This window comes from Zootoca vivipara, chromosome 13 (genome assembly GCF_963506605.1).
Source record: "Zootoca vivipara chromosome 13, rZooViv1.1, whole genome shotgun sequence".
In the NCBI taxonomy this organism is placed as follows: domain Eukaryota; kingdom Metazoa; phylum Chordata; class Lepidosauria; order Squamata; family Lacertidae; genus Zootoca; species Zootoca vivipara.
The window spans coordinates 16,380,436-16,408,109 of record NC_083288.1 but is presented as its reverse complement, the minus strand read 5'-3'; the positions used below and the strand labels follow the sequence as shown (position 1 = coordinate 16,408,109).

Genomic DNA, 27,674 nt, shown 5'->3' with positions numbered 1-27,674 from the left:
CACCCCGTCGCGGGGATTCGAACCGCCGACCTTCAGATTGGCAAGCCCTAGGCTCAGTGGTTTAGACCACAGCGCCACCCACGTCCCTTTTTGCTAGCATATTTGGTGTTAAATACCAATGGTACATCATTTCCATATAATTTTCTTTCACGCATGCCGTGAATTTCAAATCATTTTTCCATAAAATATTTATTAACTCACTTCTGGTGTTTTGGACTACAATTCCCATCAGCCCCTGCCAGCCGAGGCTGATGGGTGTTCTTCCAAGGAGTTCAAGGGAGCAGCATACATAGTTCTTCCTCTCACACTGTCGTCATAACAACCCCGTGAAGAAGGTGAAAGGGTGTGTGAGTGCATGTGATTGGATCACGGTCAACCAATCAGATCCACAGCAGTCAAGATGTAAACATGGACCACACCAGCCCTTATCCAATACTTGCGCCCACAACCTCATATTGGCTCTGGAATGATGGATTTGAGCATGATTTGCTCGTTTGTCAAATCCATCCCTCCTTCCACTCCCACCTGTGTGAGTTCAAATGGGCAGGTGAATAAGCAAGGCAAGGACAGCCCTCCTAAAGCTAAAAGTATAAATTACAAAATGGAAAACAACAACAACAACAACAACAACAACAACAACAACAACAACAACTGAATATTTCTATCTCAGATCATCTGGGAAAGACCACTGCAAGGCACAGCCCAAAATGTGGTGTTTTCTGAATGCTTCTAAATGCCAGACTGCTAAGCATAATTGTTGAATTAATATTGAAATGGAAAATGTGTCTGCATGTATACTGTGAAGCATGGCATGAAAATTTCCATTGAAGCTAAAGAAAACTGTGATGAGAGCCTAACAAGTTAATCATTAGTGGGACTACTGTATATCTATGGGGCTCTGTCACATGGTGTTTAAAACACCTGAAATATATAGTGTTACACGGTCTATGCATATGCTAATCTGTGGGCGTCCATCTTGGGAGGAGTGTGTCTTTGTTCTCAAGCTACTGGAGAGAATGGATGTTTTGCTCTCTCCCTCTGGGAGAACAGCCACAGGTTAGTGGAGAAGAGACAGAGCTTTGATTTTTAGTTCCGGAAGATATTCATAGTCTAAGACATTTCACCTATGCCGGCATCAGTATATAATGCGTCTAACTCAGGCATCCCCAAACTTCGGCCCTCCAGATGTTTTGGACTACAATCCCCATCATCCCTGATCACTGATCCTGTTAGCTAGGGATCATGGGAGTTGTAGGCCAAAACATCTGGAGGGCCGCAGTTTGGGGATGCCTGATCTAACTGAATGTAAATTTATTGCTTTAAGTCGATTGGAGTTTAAGTTCTGTAAGTAAAGCTTTCCGAACCATATTTTTGGACTGGATAATTTTTATTTCAAAGAAGAGTTCATTTTTAATTCATCCCAATTGTTGCCCATACGTGTTAACAAAATATCAATACAGACTTTGTGGTCATCTCTGCAAAATGAACACAGAAGCAAATGCTAGGTGAGATAGATTCTATAGGTTTGCCCTGCCTGATCCTTGCAAAATGGCTCGCTGCCCCTGGCCTCTCACACTGGCATGGGCTTGCCACTGCCGTAGTTTTTATACTCTGTTTCGTACATGCGAGGAACGCACAGGATCTCCACCACAGGCACCCGGCAGGAGACGGTGGGAGGCTTCTCTACCGGGCAGAAGCGGTCCCAGGTGCGTTTGTAGTCGTGAGGAGGCTGGTAGGATTCTCGGGTCAGGGGAAGGAGACCCCGGTGGGGAACGGCAGGAATGTGTGGCCCCAGACGGGGTACTCGGGTTGCGTTGAAGAACAGGCTGATGTCCCGCATTGGTTCAGGATCACGGATCACAGGACCACCCGGCTGGAGCGAGAGAACATCCTTCCTGGCATAGCCTTGTCGTTCCTTGCTGCATGAGAGAGAGGAGGGAGGGAGGGAGGGAGGGATCAAAAAGCGTCCATTTCTCTGTAAGTGGGGTGAAACCAAGCAGTTTATGTGAGCATTTTCACCCCTCCCATTCTGAAAATCTGGTGATATCTGCTGTTGGGAGGGAACAGTTAGGAATTGTTACTTTGTTGTTTTTCATTCCTGACTCTGCTCTCTGCTGTGTGCTGTGTGCAGTTTAATATCTTCTGTAGACAAGATGGCTAAGTGAGAGGCTGTAACACTCACAAAGCCAGATCTGTAAATATGCAGTAGTTAATAGAAATAAATGAGGAATGTTTTGAAACCTCTACAAATGCTTCTGCTGTTCACTGCTGATTTGGTGCTCATAAAGCCCAGTTATGAGTCCATGATTCCCGGGTGTATGCTGAAGGTGTTCCAGACGTCCTGCCCAGGCATAGGGGCCTAAGAAGACCTGGACAGATCCTGGCATTTACCCACATATGGTAGCAGGCGGATGGTTGCTGGTAGCAGACTGGTGGTTGCAGATGGCTATTGATGGTTGGATAATTGGATGTTTCTGATCCATTTCCATCTGATGCTGCACATCGGAGTTGAGCTGTGAGCTGAAGCTGTTTTTCAAGCTGCTGTTTGATTTACAGAAAGGTATGTTGCTGGCTGCCAGGAAGACAGCAGAGACGCTTTTCCAGTTTGCCTGTTAATTGTGCTGAGTGGGGAGAGAAGTTGCTGAGAGAGTCAAGAGTATTTGGGGTGCATGAAGGGAAGTGTCTTGCTGTTAACTAAACACAGGCATGGCTTCTGCACATTCTGGCCAGATGTCTCTATCTTTTCCTCTCCTTACACCAGAGACCTATCCTACATGGCAGGTCAAAATGAAAGCACTTTTACAAAGGGAAAAGCTTTACCATATTATAGAAGATGACCCCCCTAATGAGGATGATGATGGATGGCCAGCGTGGCATGAGGCAGACATGAGAGCCAGGGGGACAATTATTCTGAGTGTCCAGGACCAGTTGTTGGTCAACTTGGAGAACCAGCAGACTGCACGGGCTGTTTGGAATAAACTTCGAGATATGCATCTAAGACAAAATGCAGGATCCAGTGTGCTTTTCTTTAAAAAGCTGTGTAGGCTGGAATTGCAGAAAGATGGTGATTTGCCCAGCCATCTAGCCCAATTAAAACGTCTCAGACAGGATCTTGTCCAGCGAGACTTAAATATTTCAGAAGCTGTTTTTGCAATGCTTATCATAAACAGTTTGGATGAATCTTATGATGCTGTAGCTGCTCAATTGTCGTCTTTGCCCAATGACCGTCTAACAGAAGATTATGTGTCTAGCGTGCTCTTGAATGAGTGGGATCGCAGACAGACTGCTAGAGAAAGCAGGGACAAGGCTGTTGGAAATGCCTACAAGCCTTCAACAGGGGAAAGTGAAAGTGTTGCAAAAGCTCTTAAAATGCGCCGCTGTTTTTCTTGCGGAGAGGTCGGCCATTTTAAAAATCAGTGTAAAAACTCTTCAAAGAAGAAGGGCAACTTCAAAGGCAAAGGGGGAGGAGGCCGAAAACCCCAAGGGCCAGCTGCATCAAAGGCTTTGATTTCACGCAGTTCTAATCAACTCACACGTTCTGTTTTTGTTGTCGACTCAGGAGCCACAAGGCACGTGGCCAATGATAAAAATCTCTTTCTTCATCTTGAGAAACAGGGAGGAGCAATTCATCAAGCGGATGGAACGACTATTAAAAGTTTGGCTCAGGGAACGGTTTCTTTGCAGAGCCTTAATGCAACAGTTAAAAATGTTATGTATGCTCCTCATTTGCAGGATAATCTCTTGAGTGTTTCTCAGCTAGACGCTCAAGGATTTAAAGTGGTGTTTGCAAACTCTCGGTGTGAAATTCTTCGAGACAACAAACTCATTCTTTATGCTAAGTGTGTTGATGGTTTATATGTATTGCCTTTTGTTACAGGTACAGCTGCTGGAGCAACTAAAGAAACTGAAAAGGCGTGCTGTAATATATCAGTAGATAAGAATGAGAAATTGCATAACCATTGTATTCATGATTATCATCGTTTGTTTGGTCATTTGCATTTCCAGGCAGTAGGTAAAATGCAAAATATGGTTGAGGGCATGAAAGTTCAAAAGTGTCCTTATCATATGAAATGTGTCTCATGTGCAGAGAACAAAATTAAGCAAGCTCCCAAAGGTACAAAATCTGGGAGGGAGGTTAAGAAACCTTATGAGATTGTGCATGCAGACTTGGTTGGACCTCTAGCGCTCTCTAGAGGAAACTCATGTTATTTTTTGGTTCTGATAGATGCCTATTCTAGATATGTTTGGGTCTATATGTTACAAAAGAAGTCTGAAGCCTTCTCTAAGTTTCAAAAATTTTGTGCATGGCTCAGGAATGTTCACGATGAGCATGTACGTTGTCTTTTCACTGACAGGGGTGGAGAATTTTGTTCAGAACAGTTTGAAAACTTTACTGCAGAACAGGGCATAGAGCACATGACTGCCACGCCCAGATCTCCATGGCAGAATGGTTTATGTGAAAGAGTAAACCAGACCTTGCAACAAGGAATTAAAACTCTGTTGCATGATTCAGGCCTACCCAACCCCTTTTGGGCTGAAGCTCTATCGTGTTTCACCTATATTTACAACCGCAGATATCAATCAGCCATTGATTGCACCCCATACGAAATGCTGTTCAAAAGGAAACCGTTTGTAAAACATTTAAAAATTTTCGGTTCTGAAGTTTGGGTGCATACTCTGCAAGGTGACAAATTGAGCAAATCTGGTCAACATGGCATTTTTCTAGGTTATGAAAAAGGTTCCTATCGTGTGCTGATGACAGACACAAACACAATTAGGCTGACCAGAAGCATGGATTGTAATCCAAAATGGGACAAAGTTGGCATTTTTCAATGTCATCCCATTTCAGATGATGAGGTGGTTAAACCAATTAACAAAGAGGCAAAACCTGTAATTGATGCTGATGGTAGCACAGATTCTGACACTGATACAGATGATCAGAATGAAAAGACCTCTTTTAAGAAATCAGATGGGTCTGACACTGATCTAGAGGTAGAATCTTTGCCAGATACAGGTCACCATTCTCCCAAGGAGGAGGAACCAGACCCAGAGGATCCCAGAGTATTGCGTAGATCTGAGAGAACTACCAAGGGACAAGCACCTAAACGATTTTCTAAAGAATTTGCTAAAGCTGCTATTTCAGATATGGCTGCCACTAGCAACACAAACTCAGTTTTTGAACCAACTAACTACAAAGAGGTTCAAAATTTACCTGAAAAAGATGCCGAACCTTGGCTTAACGCCATGAAAGCTGAATTGAATTCCCTAAAGCAAAATGACACGTGGGAATTGGTTCCAGCAGAACCAGGCATGAAACTTGTAGACAGCAGGTGGATTTACAAAACCAAGACTGATCAGACTGGTAAAGTGGTCAGATATAAAGCCAGATTAGTTGCACGTGGTTTTTCTCAAGTTCCTGATCAGGACTATCATGAGACATATTCACCGACAGTCAAATTTGAGACAGTTAGGCTGTTGATGAAAATTGCTGCAGAAGAGGGCATGACCATATCTCATCACGACGTAAATACTGCGTTTTTGTACGGAGTTCTCAATGAGAGTATTTACATGTCACCGCCAGATGGAGTGCAGATAAAAAAAGGAATGGTGTGTAAATTAAAAAAATCCTTGTATGGTCTAAAACAAAGCGCTCGATGCTGGCACACTAAACTGACAGAAGTGCTGTTTTCCTTAGGTTTCAAGCAAGGAAAGGCTGATTCTTGTGTTTTTGTTAAAGAATCTAACCAGCACAAATTGTACTGCATTTGTTTTGTGGATGATATTTTGTTTTTCTGGAAGGATGCAAATATTTACAAAACCACTCTTGCAAAACTGCAAAAGCATTTTGATATGAAAGACCTAGGGGAAGTCAGCAATTATCTCTCACTGGAAGTAGAGAGAAATAAGCAAGGTGATGTTTTGCTGCATCAATCACGTAAGATCAATGATGTGATTGAAAAATTAAATCTGACAGATGCCAATTCTGTAGACACCCCCATGGTCACAGGGTACCAACATGATACTAATGCTAATGTTTTTCCTGACACTACATTGTTCAGAAGTGTTTTGGGTAAACTTAGTTTTATAGCAAGGTGCACAAGACCAGACATTGCTGTTAGCGTAAATTTGCTCAGCAGATATGTAAATCAACCTACAGTGCAAGACTGGAAGGCACTGAAACGCATAGTTAGGTATTTAAAAGGCACTATGCATTACAGGTTGAAGCTTACTAGCCAAAAATCTGGAGGTCTTGAGATCTATGCCGATGCCAGTTTTGGTAGTGATACAACTGATGGCAAGAGCACCTCAGGTGTGTGTTATTTGTACAATCAGTGCCTATTTGATTGGTCTTGTAAGAAACAGGCAACAATAAGCATGAGTTCATGTGAAGCAGAACTCAACGCTTTAAATTTTTCCCTCATGAATGTAGAGTGGTTGTTGCAACTATGTGAGGATATGAGAGTAAAAATTTGTTGTCCAGTTCAAGTTTATCAGGACAACAAAGCCTGCATAGAACTAATCCATTCAGAAGGGTGCAAGCAAAGAACAAAACATTTGCTAATCAAATTGCACCGTGCCAGAGAATGCATTCAGAAAGGAGTTGTAAAAGTCTCATATATGCCAGGGAAAGAAATACCTGCTGATGCTTTGACTAAAGCTGTTAATAAGGAACAACTTGGTATATATGTAAAGAAATTGCTTTTGTGCTAGATTTTCATAATGGTCAGAATGAAAAGGGGGAGGTTGTGAGCATTTTCACCCCTCCCATTCTGAAAATCTGGTGATATCTGCTGTTGGGAGGGAACAGTTAGGAATTGTTACTTTGTTGTTTTTCATTCCTGACTCTGCTCTCTGCTGTGTGCTGTGTGCAGTTTAATATCTTCTGTAGACAAGATGGCTAAGTGAGAGGCTGTAACACTCACAAAGCCAGATCTGTAAATATGCAGTAGTTAATAGAAATAAATGAGGAATGTTTTGAAACCTCTACAAATGCTTCTGCTGTTCACTGCTGATTTGGTGCTCATAAAGCCCAGTTATGAGTCCATGATTCCCGGGTGTATGCTGAAGGTGTTCCAGACGTCCTGCCCAGGCATAGGGGCCTAAGAAGACCTGGACAGATCCTGGCATTTACCCACAGTTTAAAGGAGAGAATACTGTCTGGAAGGGGCTCCCTGTGTACACACTGCTACTCTTGGCGCTGCAGAATATGGTATTGTTTGGGAATAACTGGAGCGAGCACTCCAGTTGGAGAACAGCCTTTACCAAAGGTGCCATGGGCTTTGAAGAAACTCGAACTCTCAGGACGCGAGGGAGAAACGTGCTAAGAGGAAGGCACTCTTGGCAAATCCACACCGTGATCAACTCCCGCCTGGAAACCAGTGTCCCCACTGTGGAAGGATGTGTGGATCCAGAATTGGCCTCCACAGTCACTTACGGACCCATTGTTAAAACCGTGTTTATGGAAGACAATCTTACTCGGCTACGAGTGATCGCCAAAGAAGAAGGACCTTTTTCTTGATCCTGTGATATGCCATACTTTCTTTGCATGCCTGCGCTCAGGTAGCACACAGCCATTTTATCATTGGTATTTCGTTAAAATCAGTAAAAATACATTTCAACAGCAAAAGGGATACCATATATCAGGCATATTCAACAGGTAGATCGTGATCTACCAGTAGATCACTGGATGTCTGTGGTAGATCACCGGTAGATCAGTGGCTCCCCCCCCCCAAAGAAGCTAAAAAACTTTGGCTCCCCTAAAAAAACCCTCAACACCTTTGCCCTGCACCCCTAAAATGACCTGAACCACCAAAAACAGGGCTTTCCTTCCTAAAAAAAGCTCAATATCGCTTCATGACTAAAGAAGTTCAACAACTTTTACATGAACTCCAAAAAACAGGGCTTTCCTTCGTAAAAAAAGCTCAACAACTTTGACCTGAACCCCACCAAAGGGGTAGGTCACTGCCAGTTGTTAACTCTGTGAGTAGATCACAGTCTCTTGGAAGTTGGCCACCCTGCCATATATAAATCAGGCAATAGCCAACATCTGCCATATCATAGAATTCTGTATCATATCATAGAGCTGGAAGGGACCCTGAGGATTTTCTAGTCCAACCCCCTGCAATGCAGGAAGATACAAGCTGTCCCTTATGAGGATCGAACCTGCAACCTTGCCATTATCAGCACAATGCTCCAGCCAGCTAAGACATCCAGCTGTCAAGACATGTTAAGTATGGTTGCCAACCTAAAAAAATACAAGTTCTGTGCCATTGTAAACAAGCAGTAGCAAACAAGGGTCAAAGAGTAGAATGTGGGTTCAGAGACAATCAATCAATCAATAAAAATTATACCCTACCCATCTGGCTGGGTTTCCCCAGCCACTCCGGGCGACTCCCAACAGAGTATTAAAAACACGATAAAAGATCAAACATTAAAAACATCCCTAAACAGGACTTCTAAAAGTCAAATAGTTGTTTATTGCCTTGACATCTGATGGGAGAGTGTTCCACAGGGCGGGCGCCACTACCGAGAAGGCCTTCTGCTTGGTTCCCTGTAACCTCACTTCTCGCAGTTGCACCCCCAGAGGATTATGGGAAGGGAGTGTAGGCAGTGGCAGAGGTGTCTGGGTTGGGTGAAGGGATGGGGAGAGAACCTTGGAAATGCTACTTACTCTGTGAAGGGATGGAAGTCCCGGCTGGTGACTGAGATATAGGGGTCATTAAGTCGCAGAACTGCCTTGTCCCGGATGTAGAAGGGTTTGCCTGCCATCTCTTCATTCCGTGTGCTGGCCACAACGGACTGCGAAGAACAAAGTAACGAAGCCACTGTTGTGCATGGAAGTCTTGAACTCCTCAGCCCACCACAGCCCACCACAGGTATTACCACATGACACTCTTTTGAGTGCCTCCCAGGGCCCAGCAATGACTGAGCCACCATTTTAATTTCCCACAATGCTCCTGGAGCAATGCTATGTCAAGGACATTGGGGGGGGGGCAAGGAAACGCGGTGGCTCCTCGTAGCTGCTGCCACTGCCAAGTAAACCTGCCAGAATCAGGAGGAAACTCCCTCAGATCCTTGACCCCAGCCTTAGTTAGAGCTCTTGGGTCTCAAGCACATGACCTGCTTTCTTTGATGGGCAGGCCAGCAAAATAAAGAAGGATGTCAAAGGAAAGACCAGGCATGGTGGGGAAGGGATAGGGAAGGCCCAATATGAGGCCCAATACCAAGATCAGAATCCCACCTCGAACTTGCTGCAGAGGCACCGAGGATAACCCAGTTTAGGCCAGGGATGGAGAAGGAACTGCAGATGTTGTTGGACTACAACAGCTCCCACCACCTCTTACATCTTTGACTGCATTGGCAGGGGCTGATGGGAGTTGGGGGGTCCCACAATATCTGGAGGGACACAGGTTTTCCTTCCCACTAAAAGCAGGCAGCACAAACACTCCCCACACGGAAGGAAATAATGAATACTGATTGGTCCAATGATTCCATGGGTAGCATCACTGGCGGAGGAAGAGGAGTGCGAGGGGAGCGCACCGCCCCCGGCAGCGCGATCCCGGCGGGGTGCCATCGCACCCTACGGGCAGCACGCCACGCCCCCAGGACGAGCGTCATCCTTGCCCCCGCCTGCTCTCCACCCCCCGGTGCCAGAGCATGAAGCTCCGCCACTGGGTAGCATGCAAAGATGCGCAAGCTTTTGTTGGAATCCATCTGTCTCAAGAGACAATGGAGTGCACCTCTGGGGCTGAAGCCAAAATGGCTTCCCTGGGGCACAAGCCTGGGCAGTGCGTATGGAGGTCCTGGGCTGCCCAGATGACAAGACACACACACCCCAGCCTCGCTGATGGACAGCAGAGCAAGACATTTGGCCGGAAGTTGCCGGAAGGAGGTGCACAAGGTGTCTTAAGGACTCCACTCTGGATTTGTGTAGAGTTTACTCCTTAGCCTTTTCTCCTCTTGAAGATATCCCACAAGGCAGCAGAGGTTTGGATCAGTTTTCCTTCTCCTAGAAAGGGCTGCCTTCCCAGTCTGACAAGTCCCATCTGCCTCTCACTTCCTTCTACAGATTGTGCAGAAACTACCTTCTTGACCGCTGGACCCACGATTGGTCACATCTCTTCAATCTGCCAGAGCCTGTCTTGGCATGCATGGAAAGTCCCTAACACACTGGGGCTTTGAGACCCATCAGCCAACCCTCACCTGGTTTAGCCGGCCAGTCAAAGGCGTTCCTGGGGCGTGGCCACTGTTGTATACTGTAAGCTTCTAGGAGCCACAGGTAAGAGCTGAGCGCAGGTGGGGGCCAAAGGTGGACAAACTACCCCAGAAGTAGCATGACGTGTCCCCCACCAAAGGCACTACCCCTTCCCCTAACACCCTAAATATACAGGTGAAACTTGGAAAATTAGAATATCGTCGAAAAGTGCATTTATTTCAGTAATGCAACTTATTATTTTTTATTTTTATTTATTTACAAATGCTTTCTTTTAGAAATTCCACAGTAATAAAACAAATACAGTCATACCTCGGTTTAAGTACGCTTCGGTTTGAGTACTTTCAGTTTAAGTACTCTGCGGACCCGTCTGGAAAGGATTAATCCACTTTCCATTACTTTCAATGGGAAAGTTTGCTTCAGGTTAAGTACGTTTCAGGTTAAGTACTCCACGGACCATCTGGAACGGATTAATCCACTTTCCATTACTTTCAATGGGAAAGTTTGCTTCAGGTTAAGTATGCTTCAGGTTAAGTACAGACTTCCGGAACCAATTTTGTACTTAAACTGAGATACCACTGTAGTTACAATAATACAAAAATAAAAATAAACATCGCTATTACATTTCATTGATTACATTCCATTTATAATTGACCTGCCTAACGACAAATAATTACAATTACAACAAATAACACCTTGACGTATCTTGCTTTGCATGTCATGCAACTATCTCACATATTGGTTTCACCTTTTAAGTTGCATTACTGAAATAAATAAATGCACTTTTCGATGATATTCTAATTTTCCGAGTTTCACCTGTATATGCAAGCAATCGTTTGTAAGATATGCAAAACCAAGCATCCTTTACATAGAGATTGTCACACTGGTTAACCTAAAACAGAACACAAAGATGCCTTGGCCAGAAGGAAGAAGATGTGCAGCATAGTTGGGATATCCTCTCCCTGCCCCGGAAACACCAGATACCTTGGATGGTCCATTCAGGTGATGATCAGCCAAGCCAAAAGGCTGAGGCCCAGCATGGAAAGTGGGCTCTTGTGGGAGATTGGGCCAGCCAGGGTAGCGTTCCCTCGTCTCGCTCTTCTGGTTGCCCATGGTCAGCGGGAACCTCCATGCTCTCAGCTTCAACTGTCGGGGAGAAGAGCAGAAACAGGGCTACAGAGAAGAAGGGGTTGGGGGAACGGTCACCATGACTGCACGAGGACACGCTCTCGTGCAAATGTTTCTTCATTTGCCTTGGGGGGGTTTGCCTCCTTCAGCCAAGTGTTTTCAAACAGAGCCATGGAGGAAAGATTATTTGTCTCGCCATCACCTTGTCACTTGGGGCCCTTTGTTCTTCTCCTTGAACAGGGGCTTCTGGGAACTTATCTGCAGAATCCTCACCCCCCCCATCCCGTTCTCCTGCCTAAATTGCAGTCACTGAGTGAGGGGTGTGTGGGGCTCCATCGATGATAGTTCGAGATTACTCCCTGAATTTTCAGCTGATTCAGTGTGTTTCTAGATGGGGGCTTTATACGGCAAACCTGTTCCTCAGGTCTGATTTTTTTTGTGTGTTTTGTATTTGGCACACATACCCATTTTTTCAGGCACAGGTATTCACTGCTATTCCACCAGTGCTTGCTCATTGACACTAGCGGGTGGAGTTTGACAGAATGTGTCCAATTGGGTTTTTTCATGTGGGGATTTTTAAGTGTGTGTGTGTCACTTCTCCCCTCCCCCTCCCCTGCCTTTAACTTTACTGGGCATGCATGCGAATACTTCTGTACCCATTTGCATACATCTTTAAATTAAAATAAAGGAACCCGAGAAAAGCATACAAGAGCAAATGCTTCTAATCTTATTATTGTCATGTTTCGGAATGAACAGAAAGGGGGGCTTGCGATTTTTCAGAGCAGGTAGGTTGCAAGTAAATAAATAAAAATACTTAGCTGAAAGTAGAAATAATCAGAATATTTGAAACTGAAATTCTCGCTGAGGTCACTTGGGTGATGTCGTGACACGTTCTAGCGATGCAACTGGCAACCTAAGCAATAGGCATGGCTTCCACGAACTGGCCAATTGCAGTGCAGGTAGCTCAGTCCTGCCCCCCCCCCCCAACATACTGTATATTCCTGCATATAAGACTACTTTTTAATCCAGGAAAATTTTGTCAAAAGTTGGGGGTCGTCTTATACGCCGGGTTGTATTTCTTATACGGCGAGTATATTCCAAACTCTATATTTTAACCTGAAAAGTTGGGGGTCGTCTTATACTCCCAGTCGTTTTATATGCTGGAATATACGGTAAATCCTCAGTCAAACTTACTTCTGAGTAAGCTCACACAGAACCAGGCTGTAATTTATAGACTGGATTCACTCCACCCATTCCCTCCTCAGTAAAACCACCAAGCCTTATTCCTAGGGAACTTCAAGAACTGTCACTATTTGGGGGTGGATTCAATCACAAATTCAGGTTGTACAGCTTAGTTGGCTGGAAACTCTTGTGCAATAAACCTGCTTTTGCAAAAGATTGGACTTTTTGCAAGAAGGAAAGTGACAGGGGAAAATACACTGGGAGTTCCCATAACATTTGGGTTGGCACAACATCATCTGACCTACCTGAAAGCAAATCATGACAAAAGCAGATTAAATTGCCAACTTTGTCTAATCCCCCTGCAAACAAATGCGGACAAATCCTCAATACACTGGCCATCTGGATGTGACCCTTGACCAGCGTTCAAGCTTCTATTCCCGTTCCCAGATCTCAGAGCTTCCTGCTTGTCTTTACCTTCTCTCTCAGATCTTTGTTGTAGAGGACGTCCCAGTGCGGATAGGCAACAGAGTAGCGGGGGTGAGCCAGGACTCCCCCGTGGATTTTCGGGCCATACGCGAGTTGTGAGGTGGTTGTCAAGCGTGGGATGACCTCATCTTGGAAGACTTTCTCAGATGCTGGGGGCAGTGGCTCATAGATCGTAGACTGGCGATGAGCGAAGTGGGGGGTGCGAGGGAGGAGGTGGGGGAAAGAGCATAAAGGGCAACAATGGGACAAACCATCAGGAAACGGAAAAGTGGGTGCATGGATGAAAAACAGAACCAAGACTCCTCCCCCCGCAAGACCCATTTATTCCCCAGGAGTTCTGGTTCCAGGCAGCATTAGCCCGCCTGCAGGGTACCTAGAAGTAGCGGGAGGGAGTGTCAGTCCCCCGCTGCAAACCACATCGCTTCCACTAATCCGAATTGCACCAGCCAGCCACCCCCCTTAAAGTCACCAGCTTTGGCTCACTCGTGCATAGGGCGGCGGGAAGGGCAGTGGGGGGATGTAGTTGAGCCCCACTCCGCTGCTGGTCAGCCTCCAGTCACGCCTGCGTCCCTGCCGGGGCACCAGCGTCGGGGAATCCACCTCCCAGTCGAAGGGGAAGGCGGAGAAAGTGCCCGCCATGTCCGCCTCCGCCTTTTGGACATGGTTGCCGGGCGGCCGGGCAGAGGAGGAGGCGGCGGCTGGTACCCTGGGCACCAGGAAAGAGGCGGGGCCCCCAGAACGTTAGCGACAAACGTCGCCATGGAGATGGAACGCTCGGCAGCCGGGCGTTCTAGCGCCCCCTTTGATCGAGCCCTGGATTCCATCCGGTCCGGTCCTAACGAGTCCCAATGGGATGCTGGACCGTTGTGGGAGGGGGAGCCAGGACTGCACCTGGATTTCCTGGGAGCCGGAAGGCCTGCTAAGGATCGTTGCTACTGAGTGCTAAAGACCGTGGCTGAACGGTTGGGGTGCAAGCTCTTGTTGTGTGCAGCCCACCCTATTCGTGTTTACCCGGTCCCTAAGACCTTTCCACCTTGCTCCCAGGTAAGCGTGCATCGGGACTGTAACTTCAGTCGGAGGATGGTGGTTCTTATCATCCTTCATTCACGCATGCATGCGTGCATAAATGGGAGCTGCAACAAAATGTTGCTGTATGGCAGGGGCAGAGAACCTGTGCCTGCCCCATTGGTGTTGGACGCCAACTCTCATCAGCCTCTTCTAGGACATCCGGTCTCGTCCCGCCTCCGTTTTCTGTCTCCAGAAGCCCCATGCACCACCGCCTGCCTCCCATAGCCACTGATCAAAGCAATCGGTTATTGTAGTTCCAAAGGCCTTTAGAAGACATTCAAAGGCTGCTCTGTATAGGGAAGTTTTATTATTTATTATTGACATTCTTCTTCTTGTTGTTAATATTATTATTGAAAGGTAATGGTAAAGGACCCCTGGACAGTTATGTCCAGTCAAATTTGACTATGAGGTGCGGTGCTCATCTCCACCTTTAGGCCGAGGGAGCTGGTGTTTGTCCAGAGACAGATTTTCCAGGTCATGTGGCCAGCATGATTAAACCACTTGTGGCACACGGGACACAGAGAAGAGTACCAGAGTGCATGGAAACGCTGTTTACCTTCCTGCCGCAGCAGTACCTATTTATCTACTCATGCTGGTATGGTTGGCAGGAGCTTGGACAAAGAAACAGGAGCTTGCCCCATCGCTTGGATTCGAACTACTGATCTTATGATCGGCAAGCCCGTTGTTGTTGTTGTTGTTTTTGTTGTTGTGAGTAAAGGTAAAGGGACCCCTGACCATTCGGTCCAGTCGTGACCGACTCTGGGGTTGCGGCGCTCATCTCGCATTATTGGCCGAGGGAGCCGGCGTACAGCTTCCAGGTCATGTGGCCAGCATGACAATGCCGCTTCTGGCAAACCAGAGCAGCACATGGAAACGCCGTTTACCTTCCCGCTGTAGCGGTTCCTATTTATCTACTTGCATTTTGACGTGCTTTCGAACTGCTAGGTTGGCAGGAGCTAGGACCAAGCAACGGGAGCTCACCCCGTCGCGGGGATTCGAACCGCCGACCTTCTGATCAGCAAGCCCTAGGCTCAGTGGTTTAACCACAGCGCCACCTGGGTCCCTTGTGAGTAAGACATCCCTATTTTCACTGGAGAAATGTTGGAGGGTGTGACAGCCCCTCCAAGTGTCCCTATTTTCCAGGGACAGTCTTGGATTTACAGAAGCCTTCCCAGTTTCCGATTTGATCCCAGAATGTCCCACCTTTCCTTAGGATGTCTCTATTTTCATCAGTGAAATGCTGGAGGGTGTGGAGTTATGCATAACCCCCCAAGCCAAGGAGATAAGTAACTATACAATCTTTAGAAAACACCTGAAGGCAGCCCTGTGTAGAGAAGTTTAAAAATGTTTAATGTTTTATTATTATATACAGTCGTACCTCGGTTTACGACCCGCTCGGGTTGCGAACAGTTCGGGTTACGAACTCCACAACCCCGGAAGTGTTTTCGGCGCACGCACGTCTCGTGCATGCGCAGAAATGGCGCTCAGTTTGCGACCTTTTCGGGTTACGAACCGCGATCCGGAACGGATCGTGTTCGTAACCCGAGGTACTACTGTATATATATATAAATACCGGTAATGAAACATTAAACATTTTTAAACTTCTCTAACCATGTTGGAAGCCGCCCAGAGTGGATGGTGCAACCCAGTCAGATGGGAAGGGTATAAATAATAATGTTATTACTATTATCATTAGGGAGGACTTCCCTATTTTCACTGGAGAAGTGTTGGAGGGTATGTGGGTGGAAACCTAGATGAGTCAGCTCTTCCAACCTTCCCCAAGCTTTGTTAGCTCCTGGGGAGATGCGTCAGCAGGACGCCATGCACTATGGATACTCTTGTGTAGGCCTTCCAAGGGGCAGCCGGCAGAGACAGCCCTGCTCAAAGAAACTCGATAGGAGAAAGCTCTTTAATGCAACAAAAGAAGCAAGAACAGTTTAAACAATGCGTCTGCTAGGGCTGCAAGAGAGCCACCTCAGGTATGGACGGCTTAAGAGAGCAGAGCCTCTTGCACGGATCTTAAAAGCCAGGACACGTTCATTACAGGGAGGAAATGGTTTCTGGGGTAACCTGGTCCTAAGCCATTTCTTAGGGCTTCAAAGGTCATTGCTGGCACTTCTAAACGGAGCCCGGAAACAAACAGGCAATCAGTACAGATGGAATCAGTTTTGATCTTGAAGCGCCGGATAACAATCTGCCGCTTTGTACTAATTGAAGTTTCTGGACTCTTTTAAAAGGGCAGCCTTGCAATAAAGAGCATTGCAGTTAATCCTTCCTAGAAAAAAGGAGAACCTTTGGCAATTTTCTAGTTGGGTGCTTTCTTCAAATAGTGTGTTTTCCAGCTATCACAGGTGTGGCGGGGAACCTTGGTCCTTCCAGATGTTGCTGAGCTGCTGGGGCCAGTGAAAGGAATATCTTTTAACGAGTGGAAGATGTTGTGGGAAGTGGGGACTTTGCAGGGTAGAGAGCTGAATTTCAGAATCCCATCCGCTCCATTCCATTTCCCCTTCCTCCCTGCTTTTCCCAGTGTGCTGTAGCAGTTGGAGCATCAGACTAGGACCTGGGAGCGCAGGGTTCATATCCCTAGAAGACAAGAAGAAGAGTTTGGATTTGATATCCCGCTTTATCACTACCCTAAGGAGTCTCAAAGTGGCTAACATTCTCCTTTCCCTTCCTCCCCTACAACAAACACTCTGTGAGGTGAGTGAGGCTGAGAGACTTCAGAGAAGTGTGACTAGCCCATAGCTGCCAAGTTATCCCTTTTTTAAAGGGATTTTCCCTTATGCTGAATAGGCTTCCTCACGAGAAAAGGGAAAACTTGGCAGCTATGGACTAGCCCAAGGTCACCCAGCAGCGGCATGTGGAGGAGCGGAGACGCGAACCCAGTTCCCCAGATTACGAGTCTACTGCTCTTAACCACTACACCGCACTGGCTCTCCCTACTCAGTCATGAAGTTCACGGGGGTGACCTTGGGCCAGTCACTGCCTCACAGGGTTGTTGTGGGGATCAAGTGAGGGGGGGGACGAAACCGTGAGCTCCTTGGAGAAAAAGGGTGGGATATGAATATGATTGATCAATCAATCAATCGTCCGTACGGTCAGTGCTTTTGAATTATGGTGCTGGAGGAGACTCTTGAGAGTCCCATGGACTGCAAGAAGATCAAACCTATCCATTCTGAAGGAAATCAGCCCTGAGTGCTCACTGGAAGGACAGATCCAGAAGTTGAGGCTCCAATACTTTGGCCACTTCTAGAGAAGAGAAGACTCCCTGGAAAAGACCCTGATGTTGGGAAAGATGGAGGGCACAAGGAGAAGGGGACTACAGAGGGTGAGATGGTTGGACAGTGTTCTCAAAGCTACGAACATGAGTCTGACCAAACTGCAGGAGACAGTGGAAGACAGGAGTGCCTGGCGTGCTCTGGTCCATGGGGTCACGAAGAGTCGGACACGACTAAACAACAACAACAATGGTCAGTGAACATGCAGGCTACTTGGAGGCAGGGTTCCTTATGATGTTACTCTAGAGCAGGGTCCCCAAACTAAGGCCCAGAGGCCGGATGCGGCCCAATCGCCTTCTAAATCCGGCCCGTGGACAGTCCTGGAATCAGCATGTTTTTACATGAATAGAGTGTGTCCTGTTATTTAAAACGCATCTCTGGGTTATTTGTGGGGCCTGCCTGGTGTTTTTACATGAGTAGAATGTGTCCTTTTATTTAAAATGCATCTCTGGGTTATTTGTGGGGCTTAGGAATTCATTCATATTTTTTTTCCAAAATATAGTCTGGCCCCCCACAATGTCTGAGGGACAGTGGACCGGCCCCCTGCTGAAATAGTTTGCTGACCCTTGCTCTAGAGGGCTTTTCTACTTCTGCAAGCCGAGGGACTCCCCCAAGCCTGCTGATTGGCGCCCAAGCCTCATGTGCAGGAGCACCAATCAACTGCAACCCACACCCCCAAAAAGAAAGACTTGCCATTTTACTCTCAGCCATCCAATGGCACTCAGGGCCATTGCACACTTTCACTTTTGGAGTTCCATGTGGGTGGGATGGATTTTGAAAGGGTGGGGTGCATTTTATTGATTTATTTATATACCGCCCTATACCCAGGGGGTCTCATGCATATTCCTAGCATGAGAACCAGTGCAAGAGATTCTCTGCCAGTGAGGGCCAACTTGAATTAAAACCGGGGGGGGGGGGCAGGTAAGCCCCACCCCACATAATTGACACGGTGCATGTGCACTATTTTCATGGCAATGTCCGTCAACTTTGCCCCCCCCCCTCAAATATTTTATTAGTGGGCAAAGACCCCCTCGGCCCCTAAGAGTTGGCTCCTGTGGTGTGATGTCACACAGGAAAAACATGCCCTTTTGAAAAACTAGGCTTGGAATTGGGGGGGAGCAGATAGGTGAGAAGGAGTTGCTTGGGGCAAGAGGTGTTCTGGGAACAAGGAGGAGGAAATAGGTAGAACTTTGTGAGGGCGGGAATGAAGGCCATCTTGGCAGCTTGGGACGGAGGCAGGGAGATGGGGTCCATGAGGCCTTGGGAATCCATCGCTGTGTTGCTGGGGAAACAAGCCCCTCTTGAGATCTAATGCTCTCCAAAGGAGACCCGGGCTTGAATAGGTGTTAAGAAGCCATTTTTCTTAAAACATGACACGTCTCGATTCCCAATGGAAGCATGACTCTGGAATCTGGCTACCGCTTGGCACAGATGGGGGTGGGGGTGGCCCCATTTGTTTATTTGTTTCAAAAGGGGCAGGGGATGTGGGGCCCTATCCCCAAAGACCTGTGGCTAAGGCCTCCTAGGGTCGCCCGCTGCCCCAGCAAAGCCTGTTACGATATCTCCTGCCCGCTATATTCCGCTGCATCTTGCTGCTGCTGCTGCTGCGGTCGTATTTTGCAGACACACCCTGCGTCTATCCTGACAAAGCGCCAGGCAACAGTCTTCTTGGAATCCATAGTGAAGGCCCTCACATAGCTCTTCGTCGTCTGGCACTCAGAGATCCAGTAGTTTCGATCCACCCCGCGGCAACCGCCCGCAATTCCCCTTCTGGGTGTGCACTTGGTCTCGAAGAAGTACTGCTTCAGCCGTCCGCGAGGCGTCTGCAGTTCAGAGAGCAGCGTCACGTTCCTGCCACGGATGTCCACAGCTGTTTCTTTGTCTGCCACCCAATTGCTCGTGCTGTCACACACGGCCAACGTCACCTCGGCGGCGTCCAACAAGGGTTGGACGGTCGGCTCGGTTCTAGAAAGCACGACATGGGGAGACAGGAACTCCTCATCCCTGACTGGAGGAGCATGAGTGCCGAGGACATCGGCGGCGTTGGGGAGCGGAGTGGCATGAGAGACGACGCAAAGCCATGCAGTGACCACAGTAACCAGCATGGCTTCCTCTATGATGGGGAACCTGTGCAGGAAGTGGGAAAAGGCAAGCCTGGGAAAATGCGTCCGCCAATAAAAGGTCCCATCCACAACACAGGTTGCCAGCACATGGTTCCCCACAAAGGCCGCATCCACCCCATGCATTTATGGAAATTCCTTGTTTCCCTGCCCCCCCAATAATTTTCGTACTTTCGCAAACCTTGGAGCTCCCCTAAACCTGCTGATACCTCTTTTTTAAATAATTTCGAATTACATTTATATCTCACTTTTCCATCAAAGAGCTCAAGGTAATGTATACATGGTTCTCTCCCTCCCCATCTTAACCAAGGTGCCAACTTGGGGGATGAGCAGCCCCCTCAAATATTTTATGGGTGGGGAGAGAGACAAAGATATATTGGCCCCCTAGGAATTGGCTCCTAGGCTCTCAACAACCCTTGAGGTAGGTTAGGTTGAAAGATTGCGGCTGTCCCGAGGGAACCTGGGGAATTTTATGGCTGAGCAGGGATTTGAAGCCCAGCCTCCCAGATCCTAATCCTGTACTCCAGCACTACATCCTCCTGAATTTCACAAATAGAGGGAATGACGGTGCAGACTGTATCCATCCCTCCCACCTGTTATAACAGTGATTTTCCCAACCTTTCTGCCAGACCCAGGGCCCAATTGTTAACAACAGCAACCTGCACTGGGGGAAATTTTCTTTTGAATTTTGCAAATCATTTTTTTTAAACCTTTACTTACTGGGATCTGTTCTCTACTTCTTGTTCACGCTTCTTTCCTCTCCCTTTCTTGCTCTATCACTCTCTCCCCTTTCTGTTCTGATGACATTCACAGTGCTGCCGTTGCAGAACCACCGTAAGTCAACAGAGCTCTCTCTCTTTTGGCTACAGCAAACAAGAGGTCAAAGTACCCAGATATGGTGTCTTTTAGGACTTTGTCCTCTGTGGCTGAATAGCATCTCCAAAGAGAACATTTGGGTAGTTTCAAGAATTCCTCAAGGCTAGGGGGCCTGAAGTTATTTGGCTCCACTAAACTAGAATCTGACGGAACGTATTAGATGCATACTGTACAGTCATCGCTTGGTTTTCAAACAGCTTAGTTCTCGAACATTTTGGTTCCTGAACGCCGCAAACTCAGAAGTGACAGTTCCGGTTTGCAAACTATTTTTGGAAGCCGAACATCCGACGGGGGCTTCCGCGGCTTCCGATTGGCTGCAGGAGCTTCCTGCAGCCAATCAGAAGCCGTGCTTTGGTTTCTGAATGTTTTGGAAGTCCTACGGTCTCTGTTCGACTTCTAAGGTACGACTGTATAGGGCAGGCACCCCCAAACTGCGGCCCTCCAGATGTTTTGGCCTACAACTCCCATGATCCCTAGCTAACAGGACCAGTGGTCGGGGAAGATGGGAATTGTAGTCCAAAACATCTGGAGGGCCGAAGTTTGGGGATGCCTGGTATAGGGGTTTATGGCATGGCAGCTGGGCTATAATGGAGGCACTTGCCTCTGTTGAATGACAGCTCGGGCATTTCATGGAGATTACAGCTGGGGAGGCTGGCAGGTACTGCAGGCATGCGTGTGGTGCCCACAGTGGTTTCTCTGGTTTACTGATGTGCCCACAGGTCTAAAACAGTTGGGGACCATTGCCCAAAGGCAATCCACCTCTACATAAGACCTTGCAACTCCACATCAAGCCATCAGGTGGCGCTGAGGGCCAAAGGACACTTTCCCCTTCCAAAGTCCAAGGCCGCAGCAGGTGAGGACTATAGTGTGGATGTGCGAAACACAGCTTTCGAAGATAATACACCATATTTTTAAAGGCTCCCCACCCAAAAAGAAATGTGTTAGAATGATTTAAAATTTAAAAAAAAAATATGAAAATTGCTTAATTTGGAGTTAAAAATGGACCCGGTGTGAGGGGAATCGAGGAAGTCTACAATGTTAATTAAAATGTTAGATTTGATATGTTTTTTTCCCCTGTCATGTTTTTATTCCTGGGTTTTTTCTTTACGTTTTTTTCCTTCTTTTTGTGAATTTTTGTAATTTGGAATGTTAGAAAATCAATAAATATTATTTGAAAGGGAAAAAGAGAATACCAGGAACTGTACTTGGTTAAGAGTGCTGGGAATTGTAGCTCTGCATGGTGCGAACTACAGTTCCCAGGATTCTTTGGGGGCTTTGCAAAAGGTGCCTTTAGATCAGGCATAGGCAAGCTTGGCTCTCCAGATGTTTTGGAACTACAACTCCCATGATCCCTAGCTAACAGGGTCAGGGGTCATGGGAGTTATAGTTCCAAAACATTCCGGAGAGCCAAGGTTGCCTATGCCTGCTTCAGATGTATGCTGCATACGCAGCCTGAGAGAGGTGCTAGGAAGGCTTGGGCTGTCGGGGGGAGCTGTCCGCCACCCACATTTCTTTTCCATGAGTCTTGCTTTCCACACGCTCCTCTCCCCCCCCCGACGCCTGCCCCCCCCCCAGCCAAAAGGAAGACATTCAGGACACAGGAAATCCAAGCAGCAGGCAGACATGTCTTTTTGTTTTTTAATCCTCCCCACCCACCTCCACACACACTTTCCTAGAAATCACCCCCCCCCCGCGAGTAATGAACGCAAATAAGTTAATAATTAAGACAACAGGATCAGGTCATACAAAGACTGTAGCTGGAGGGAAGGGAGGTAATAAATATGAAGAGAGGAAAGAGAACGAGGGAAGGGGGATTCCAGAGGGAAACTTACACCTAGCAATTCCCCCCCCCCTTCTCCAGAAAGTATGTTCCAAAAGAACTCTAGGGATCCCTCAGACACTTATCCCAGGCTCCTCGATTAATATATCAGTCGTGATGCAACTTCAGATTCAATGGATCTCCGATGCCAATCGGCAGCTGAAAGGGAAAGTGGGGCGCATGCAAAGCTGCAGATTCAGCGCCTGCATCGAGGAGGCTCCGTGGTTGGTGGCCACGCGTGTACAGACAACACACCCTGAAACATTCCCTAGGATCCACCCGCCGCGCACACGCAGGGAATCCTTGGCAAATGCGCCGAGATGGAAAAGGTTCCCCCGAGGGTAGGCAGCCGGAAAAGCCCTGATCTCGCAGACTGCGCCGAGGGAAGGACTCCGGAGTCCGCTGTGCACCGCAAGGGTGCAATGGGAGCATTGGGGTGTGTGTGAGAGGCAGTCAAAGGCAGGTTTGAGTGACTCTAAAGCAGCACCCAGTGCCCTGTCATATGTGGTAGATATGAAGTTTTGACCACTAGGGACCACTTCATGGCCCTTCGAGTCCACAAAATCTGCCTGGCTGCATCTCAATAGTGCTTAAAGTTCACTTCTCCGCCTCTGTGTAGAAGTGCAGCAGCAATGTGTCTCCCGTCCAGCAAATGGACACGTTTGCGACGATGCGCCTTGTTGACAGGGAACCCCGACTTCAAGGGGGTGCAAGGAGAGCCGGACAAGGCACCCTGGGGCCTGCCAATCAAGCCAGGACCACACACCCTTCTTCCTGTCCAATGGGAACCATGCACATGCCCCTTGGCCAAAGGGCGGCCATCTTGGGCCTAGGGGTCCCATTGCTCCATCTCCATCTCTTCAGTAGCCAAAGTGGCAAAGGTCGATTACCAGTCGCCTGCCTCCCGGCACTCCCTACGTCCGGCCAGTACGAGTGAGCAGGGTGCAGACGCACGCGGTGTCGATGCGGATCCAGCGCCAGGTCACGATCTTGTCAGAATCCATGGTGAGGGCCCTCACGTACGACTGCTTGGCCTTGCACTCGGAGATCCAGTGGCGGCGGTCCACACCCCGGCAGCCACTCGCTGTGCCCCCAGCCGGGTTGCACTTGGTCTCGAAGAAATATTGTTTCAGCGGGCCAGTCAGCGTCTGGACCTCGGAAAGCACCGTCACGGTTTTGGCCCGGATGTCGACGGCTGTCCGCTTGTTCGTCACCCAGACGTTGACGCTGTCACACACCGACATTTCTCCCCGGCGGAGGGATCCGTCCAACGACCGCTTGGACTTGAGAGTCCGGTTTGCGGCCTGCGCCGGCTGGGTGCTGGAGTCCTCCGTGAGGAAAAGCAAGGGCGGCTCTGCGGGTTCGCTGTTGGAAAGAGTGACGCGCGGAGAGAAGAGGTCCCAGTCCCTCAGGGGGGTCTCGGCCCAGAGGACATCAGTGGCGTTGGACTGGGTACTGGCGCTGGGAAGGGGGGCAGCACGGATGACGCAGAGCAGTGGCGTGACCATGGCATGGAACAGAACAAGCATCACTCTCTGCGCGGCGGGGACCTGGGAAGACAGGGAGAGAAATGAGTCTCCAGAAAAGCTGCACGGAAAACGTAACAGATCAGTGGATCCCCGTCATTCCACCCCATCACTTCCTTGCACTGTCACTTCATTTACCTCAGGGCCTCAGTGGCGGGGGGGGGGGGTTAGCCAGGGCCAACTCCAGGGTTGAGGAGGGGCTTGCCTGAGGGTCCCACAGCAGGTGCAGCTGCCATCTTAGTTTTCCCAAAATGCAGTACACCAGAAGTTCCACTATTCATGTACGTACCGGTATGTATGTAAAATGAACCATGGAAAGAGAAGGGAAGTCGCTGATACCTTAAGGATGTAAATTTTGTATATATATAAAGTAAATTTTCTGTTTTACCATTTAAAATACTCATTTTACATCCTTAAGATATCAACGACCTCCCTTCTTCTCTTTCCATGGTTCATTTTACATATCATAAATCTCTGCATATATTCCAAAAAAACTATACCATTCAGTATTCCCTCATTACATCCATCAAAACATGTTTACACTTTGTCTTAATGCTGCCAGTTTGTCTTAATGCTGCCAGCGTTTTCAGCTGTGCACAATTATTTCCCATATATTCAATAAACGTTTTCCAATCTTTTTTAAACGAATGTTCTTCTTGTTCACTTATTCTATATGTTAAGACTGTGAGTTGTGCATATTCTGTCAACTTAAGTTGCCATTCTTCTTTGGTTGGGACATTGCTCGTTTTCCATTTTTCAACTAACAAAACACTGCAATAGTAGCATACATAAATAACCTTTTTTGACACCTGGGAATTTCCGTCTAAGTTCTCCCCAACAGAAAGGACTCTGGTTTTTCGGGGAAAGTACTTTTAAACATTTTTTTTCAATTGATTATGGATAATTTCCTAATACATTTTTGATCATTTTACAAGTCCCAGAAGGTCCACTATTCCTTGGCACCGTGGGTAAAACAAAAAGCGCACAAGCCCAGCCACCACAGAAGCGTGTCGGCAGCCATGTTGTTTTACCCACAATGCCACAGAACAACAGAATGTCCTGGACATTTGCAACTGCAGCTACTAGGTGCCCAGAGTGCAGACGCTGGTGGGCATCTGCCACGGGGCAGGCTGGATTCGACCTATTAAAAGCAGCCAAGGCCAACTTGGGGCAAAGAAGGCTAAGTGGAGCACATTCATCTCCAGCTAAGGAGCTTCAAGGAGTTGGGTCAGGAATGACCATGGATATCAACCAGAACTAGAAGCTAGGATAGACATTGTATATGCGAGATGCTCCAAGTGTCCCTATTTTCCAGGGACAGACCCAGATTTACAGAAGCTGTTCTCCTTCTCTGATTTGATACCGGAATGTCCCTCTTTTCCTTACGATGTCCCTATTTTCATCCGGGAAATGTTGGAGGGTAGGGAGTCATGCGACGCCCGAGCCGAGGAGATAAGTACCTATACAACCTTTAAAAGAAATCTGAAGGCAGCCCTGTATAGGGAAGTTTTTTAATGTTTAATTTTTTTATTATGAATTTATATCTGTTGGAAGCCACCCAGAGTGGCTGGGGCAATCCAATCATATGGACAGGGTGTACATATTATTATTATTATTATTATTATTATTATTATTATTATTATTACAGGTAGGTAGCCGTGTTGGTCTGAGTCGAAACAAAATAAAAAAATTCCTTCAGTAGCACCTTAAAGACCAACTAAGTTTTTATTTTGGTATGAGCTTTCGTGTGCATGCAAACCAAAATAAAAACTTGGTTGGTCTTTAAGGTGCTACTGAAGGAATTTTATTATTATTATTATTATTATTATTATTGAATAGGATGTCTGTATTCATTGGATGAGAACCTCAAGGGCCGCGGCGATGCAGGAATTTCAACATGTAGTTCCCCATCCAATTTGAAACCATACCAGACCCTGCTTAGCTTTGCAAATGTACTTGCAGTTTTATTGCTGCACCACAACAGGACTTCCTTCTGGACAGACATGGTTAGAAACTGCACTGCCAGAAGCCTATTTGGGCAGAGAGTGACATATACCATACTTTCCCATGTATAACACCCCCCTTGTATAAGACCTTGTATAACACGCCCCCTATTTTGGGGGACTCAAAATTAAGAAAATGAGGGGATATTGGCAAGAGTTGTTGAGCTTCTTTGGGCGAGGATTGCCATAGTTTTTGAGCTTTTTTTGGGAGGGGGTGGCGGCATAAAGTTATTGAGCTTTTTTTCAGAGATTGCCGAAAATTGCTCACCCGTCTGCCTGACACAGAAAGCCGCAAATTGCCGCCCAATTGGCACAGCGGCAGCCAATCAACCCCAGCCCTTGTCACAACACGCCCAATAGCTGCTGACGTCCCACCCTATGCGCTATCTGAGTATAAGATGACCCCAGTTTTGGGACATAACTTTTAAAGAAGAAAACCTCGTCTTATACATGGAAAAGTATGGTAAATTCAATAGATGGTGATGGGAGTAGATGGGGGGGATGGGACGGTTACCTGTGGGTTCAATGCTTTCTTCAATCACAACCAAGCAGATTCCAGGTTTTAATCATGACCTTCCAGGCTGCCGTCCTGCTGCGATGCTCCTTGATGTAAGCCAGCCTGGGAAGGAGGGGATCCTGAGCGGGAGCTGCTTTCTGCCGCCCTGTCCCTTAACGGGCACTGACGCTTCCTCGCAGCTCACGTGCCGAGAAGTCTAGGCTCCTTGGGGCGTCTGCAGATCTCACGCTGCATCTTTGCTTCTCCACGGAATGAGCAAGGAGAAGGCACCTTTCTCATGGAAGCAAGTCTTTCGTCTCCGTCTCAGAGGACAGGAAGGTGCTCGGGGGTGTCATTCAGTTGAGGGCTTGGTGCCAATCACAGCATCTGGCAGAGGAGACCAAAAAACAAACTCTTCAATGGACAAGATCGGGGTAGGCAACCTAAGGCCCATGGGCCACAAGCGGTCCACTGGGGCCATTTAACCGGCCCACGAGCCGCCCCCGAAACGAGCCCAGGGCTGTGCTAGGGTTTTGCGCCCTAGGCAGATCACCTTCTGGCACCCCCCTGGCGGTGAGAGGGAAAGAGAGAGAGAGAGAAAGGGGGGAGGGAGGAGGGGGGAGAGGGAAATAGTGAGAGGGAGGGAGGGAGGAAGGGAAGAGAGAGAGAAGGAAGGGGTGGATAAGAGAGAGAGAGAGAAGGGAGAGAGAAAAGGGGGGGAGGAAGGCTGCTGTTGCGAGAGGTGGCAGCGAGCGGTGAGGGAGGGCTCCCAGACCCGTCTGGGCCACTTTCCCTTCCCCCGCCCCACAGTGAGCCGGGGAGAAGGGAGACGTGGCCGCCCGCCCCTGCGAGAGGTGCCGACAGGATCAGCACCCCGAAAGCACTCCTTTCGGGGCACTCATCCCGCCGCTGCCTCTCGCAAGAGTAGGCTTCCTTCCCACCCCCCTGGCAGGCTGGCCAGCGCCCCCTCCATTTTGGCGCCCTAGGCAACTGCCTAGTTCGCCTAAATGGACGTGCTGGCCCTGACCGAGCCGCCCGCTCGGCGAGTCCCCACGCGCTGTTGTAAACCTGGGACTCGCTTCCGCGGCGCCGGAAATCGCATCTGCGCAGACGCAAAAGCTGGAAACCGCGGACAGGTGTGCTCACACACACATGCAGTCCGGCCCACAGAGGGATCTCCGCTGGAGTGAACCGGCTCAGGCGAGGTAAACCTTGCCGACCCCTGGTCACAAGATTGAGGAGTCCCAAGTTTCCTTGCAAAAATACTCAGGGGGTTTAGTACCTTCTCCTTTATATAAAATCCCCTCTGTGACATATTCCAACCTACCATTGTTTCAGTGGCTGTGTACACACCATAAACATGAACTCAGGACGAAACATGCTAAGAGGAAGGCATGTTTGGCAAATCCTCACCGTGATCAACTCCTGCCCGGAAATCTATGTCCCCACTGTGGAAGGACGTGTGGAGATCCAGACTTG

The 27,674-nt window shown here is 47.9% G+C and overlaps 3 protein-coding genes across 4 annotated transcripts; all 3 read right to left on the bottom strand.

Annotated features, from left to right (window-relative positions):
* Window positions 1–1,360: 1,360 nt before the first annotated feature.
* Window positions 1,361–13,715, bottom strand: SAXO3 (stabilizer of axonemal microtubules 3). Its single transcript, XM_060281105.1, has 5 exons — window positions 13,493–13,715; window positions 12,998–13,186; window positions 11,198–11,359; window positions 8,672–8,799; window positions 1,361–1,919 (listed from the first exon to the last, which is right to left on the bottom strand). The coding sequence occupies exons 1-5, from the start codon at window positions 13,646–13,648 to the stop codon at window positions 1,571–1,573; spliced, it is 984 nt and encodes a 327-aa protein (XP_060137088.1). The 5' UTR covers window positions 13,649–13,715; the 3' UTR covers window positions 1,361–1,570.
* A 1,393-nt stretch (window positions 13,716–15,108) lies between these two features.
* LOC118095898 (brain-derived neurotrophic factor-like) lies at window positions 15,109–20,462 on the bottom strand. Of its 2 annotated transcripts, none has more exons than XM_035137220.2 (3): window positions 20,196–20,462; window positions 18,985–19,482; window positions 15,109–16,660 (listed from the first exon to the last, which is right to left on the bottom strand). In XM_035137220.2, the coding sequence occupies exons 2-3, from the start codon at window positions 19,458–19,460 to the stop codon at window positions 16,423–16,425; spliced, it is 714 nt and encodes a 237-aa protein (XP_034993111.1). In that variant the 5' UTR covers window positions 19,461–19,482; window positions 20,196–20,462; the 3' UTR covers window positions 15,109–16,422. The 2 variants fall into 2 exon arrangements, with proteins under 2 accessions (XP_034993111.1, XP_034993112.1); XM_035137221.2 differs by having other exon boundaries at window positions 16,521–16,660; window positions 19,050–19,482; window positions 20,196–20,459.
* A 2,622-nt stretch (window positions 20,463–23,084) lies between these two features.
* On the bottom strand, window positions 23,085–23,717 carry NTF4 (neurotrophin 4). The gene has a single exon (XM_035136224.2). The coding sequence runs from the start codon at window positions 23,697–23,699 to the stop codon at window positions 23,085–23,087; it is 615 nt and encodes a 204-aa protein (XP_034992115.1). The 5' UTR covers window positions 23,700–23,717.
* Between the last annotated feature and the right edge of the window lie 3,957 nt (window positions 23,718–27,674).

What these genes read in the sequence shown, in the direction of transcription:
- SAXO3 (XM_060281105.1), bottom strand. Translation starts at nt 13,648, where the DNA reads ATGGCGGGCACTTTCTCCGCCTTCCCCTTCGACTGGGAGGTGGATTCC. An exon ending in TCCCGCCGCCCTATGCACGA is followed by an intron (nt 13,187 to 13,492) that starts GTGAGCCAAAGC and finishes GCTCATCGCCAG; the next exon opens with TCTACGATCTATGAGCCACT. An exon ending in GACTTCCATCCCTTCACAGA is followed by an intron (nt 1,920 to 8,671) that starts GTAAGTAGCATT and finishes TCTCTCATGCAG; the next exon opens with CAAGGAACGACAAGGCTATG.
- NTF4 (XM_035136224.2), bottom strand. Translation starts at nt 23,699, where the DNA reads ATGCTTGTTCTGTTCCATGCCATGGTCACGCCACTGCTCTGCGTCATC.
- LOC118095898 (XM_035137220.2), bottom strand. Translation starts at nt 19,460, where the DNA reads ATGCTGGTTACTGTGGTCACTGCATGGCTTTGCGTCGTCTCTCATGCC. An exon ending in TTTGTCAGGATAGACGCAGG is followed by an intron (nt 16,661 to 18,984) that starts GTGTGTCTGCAA and finishes CTTGTCTTCTAG; the next exon opens with GGATATGAACCCTGCGCTCC.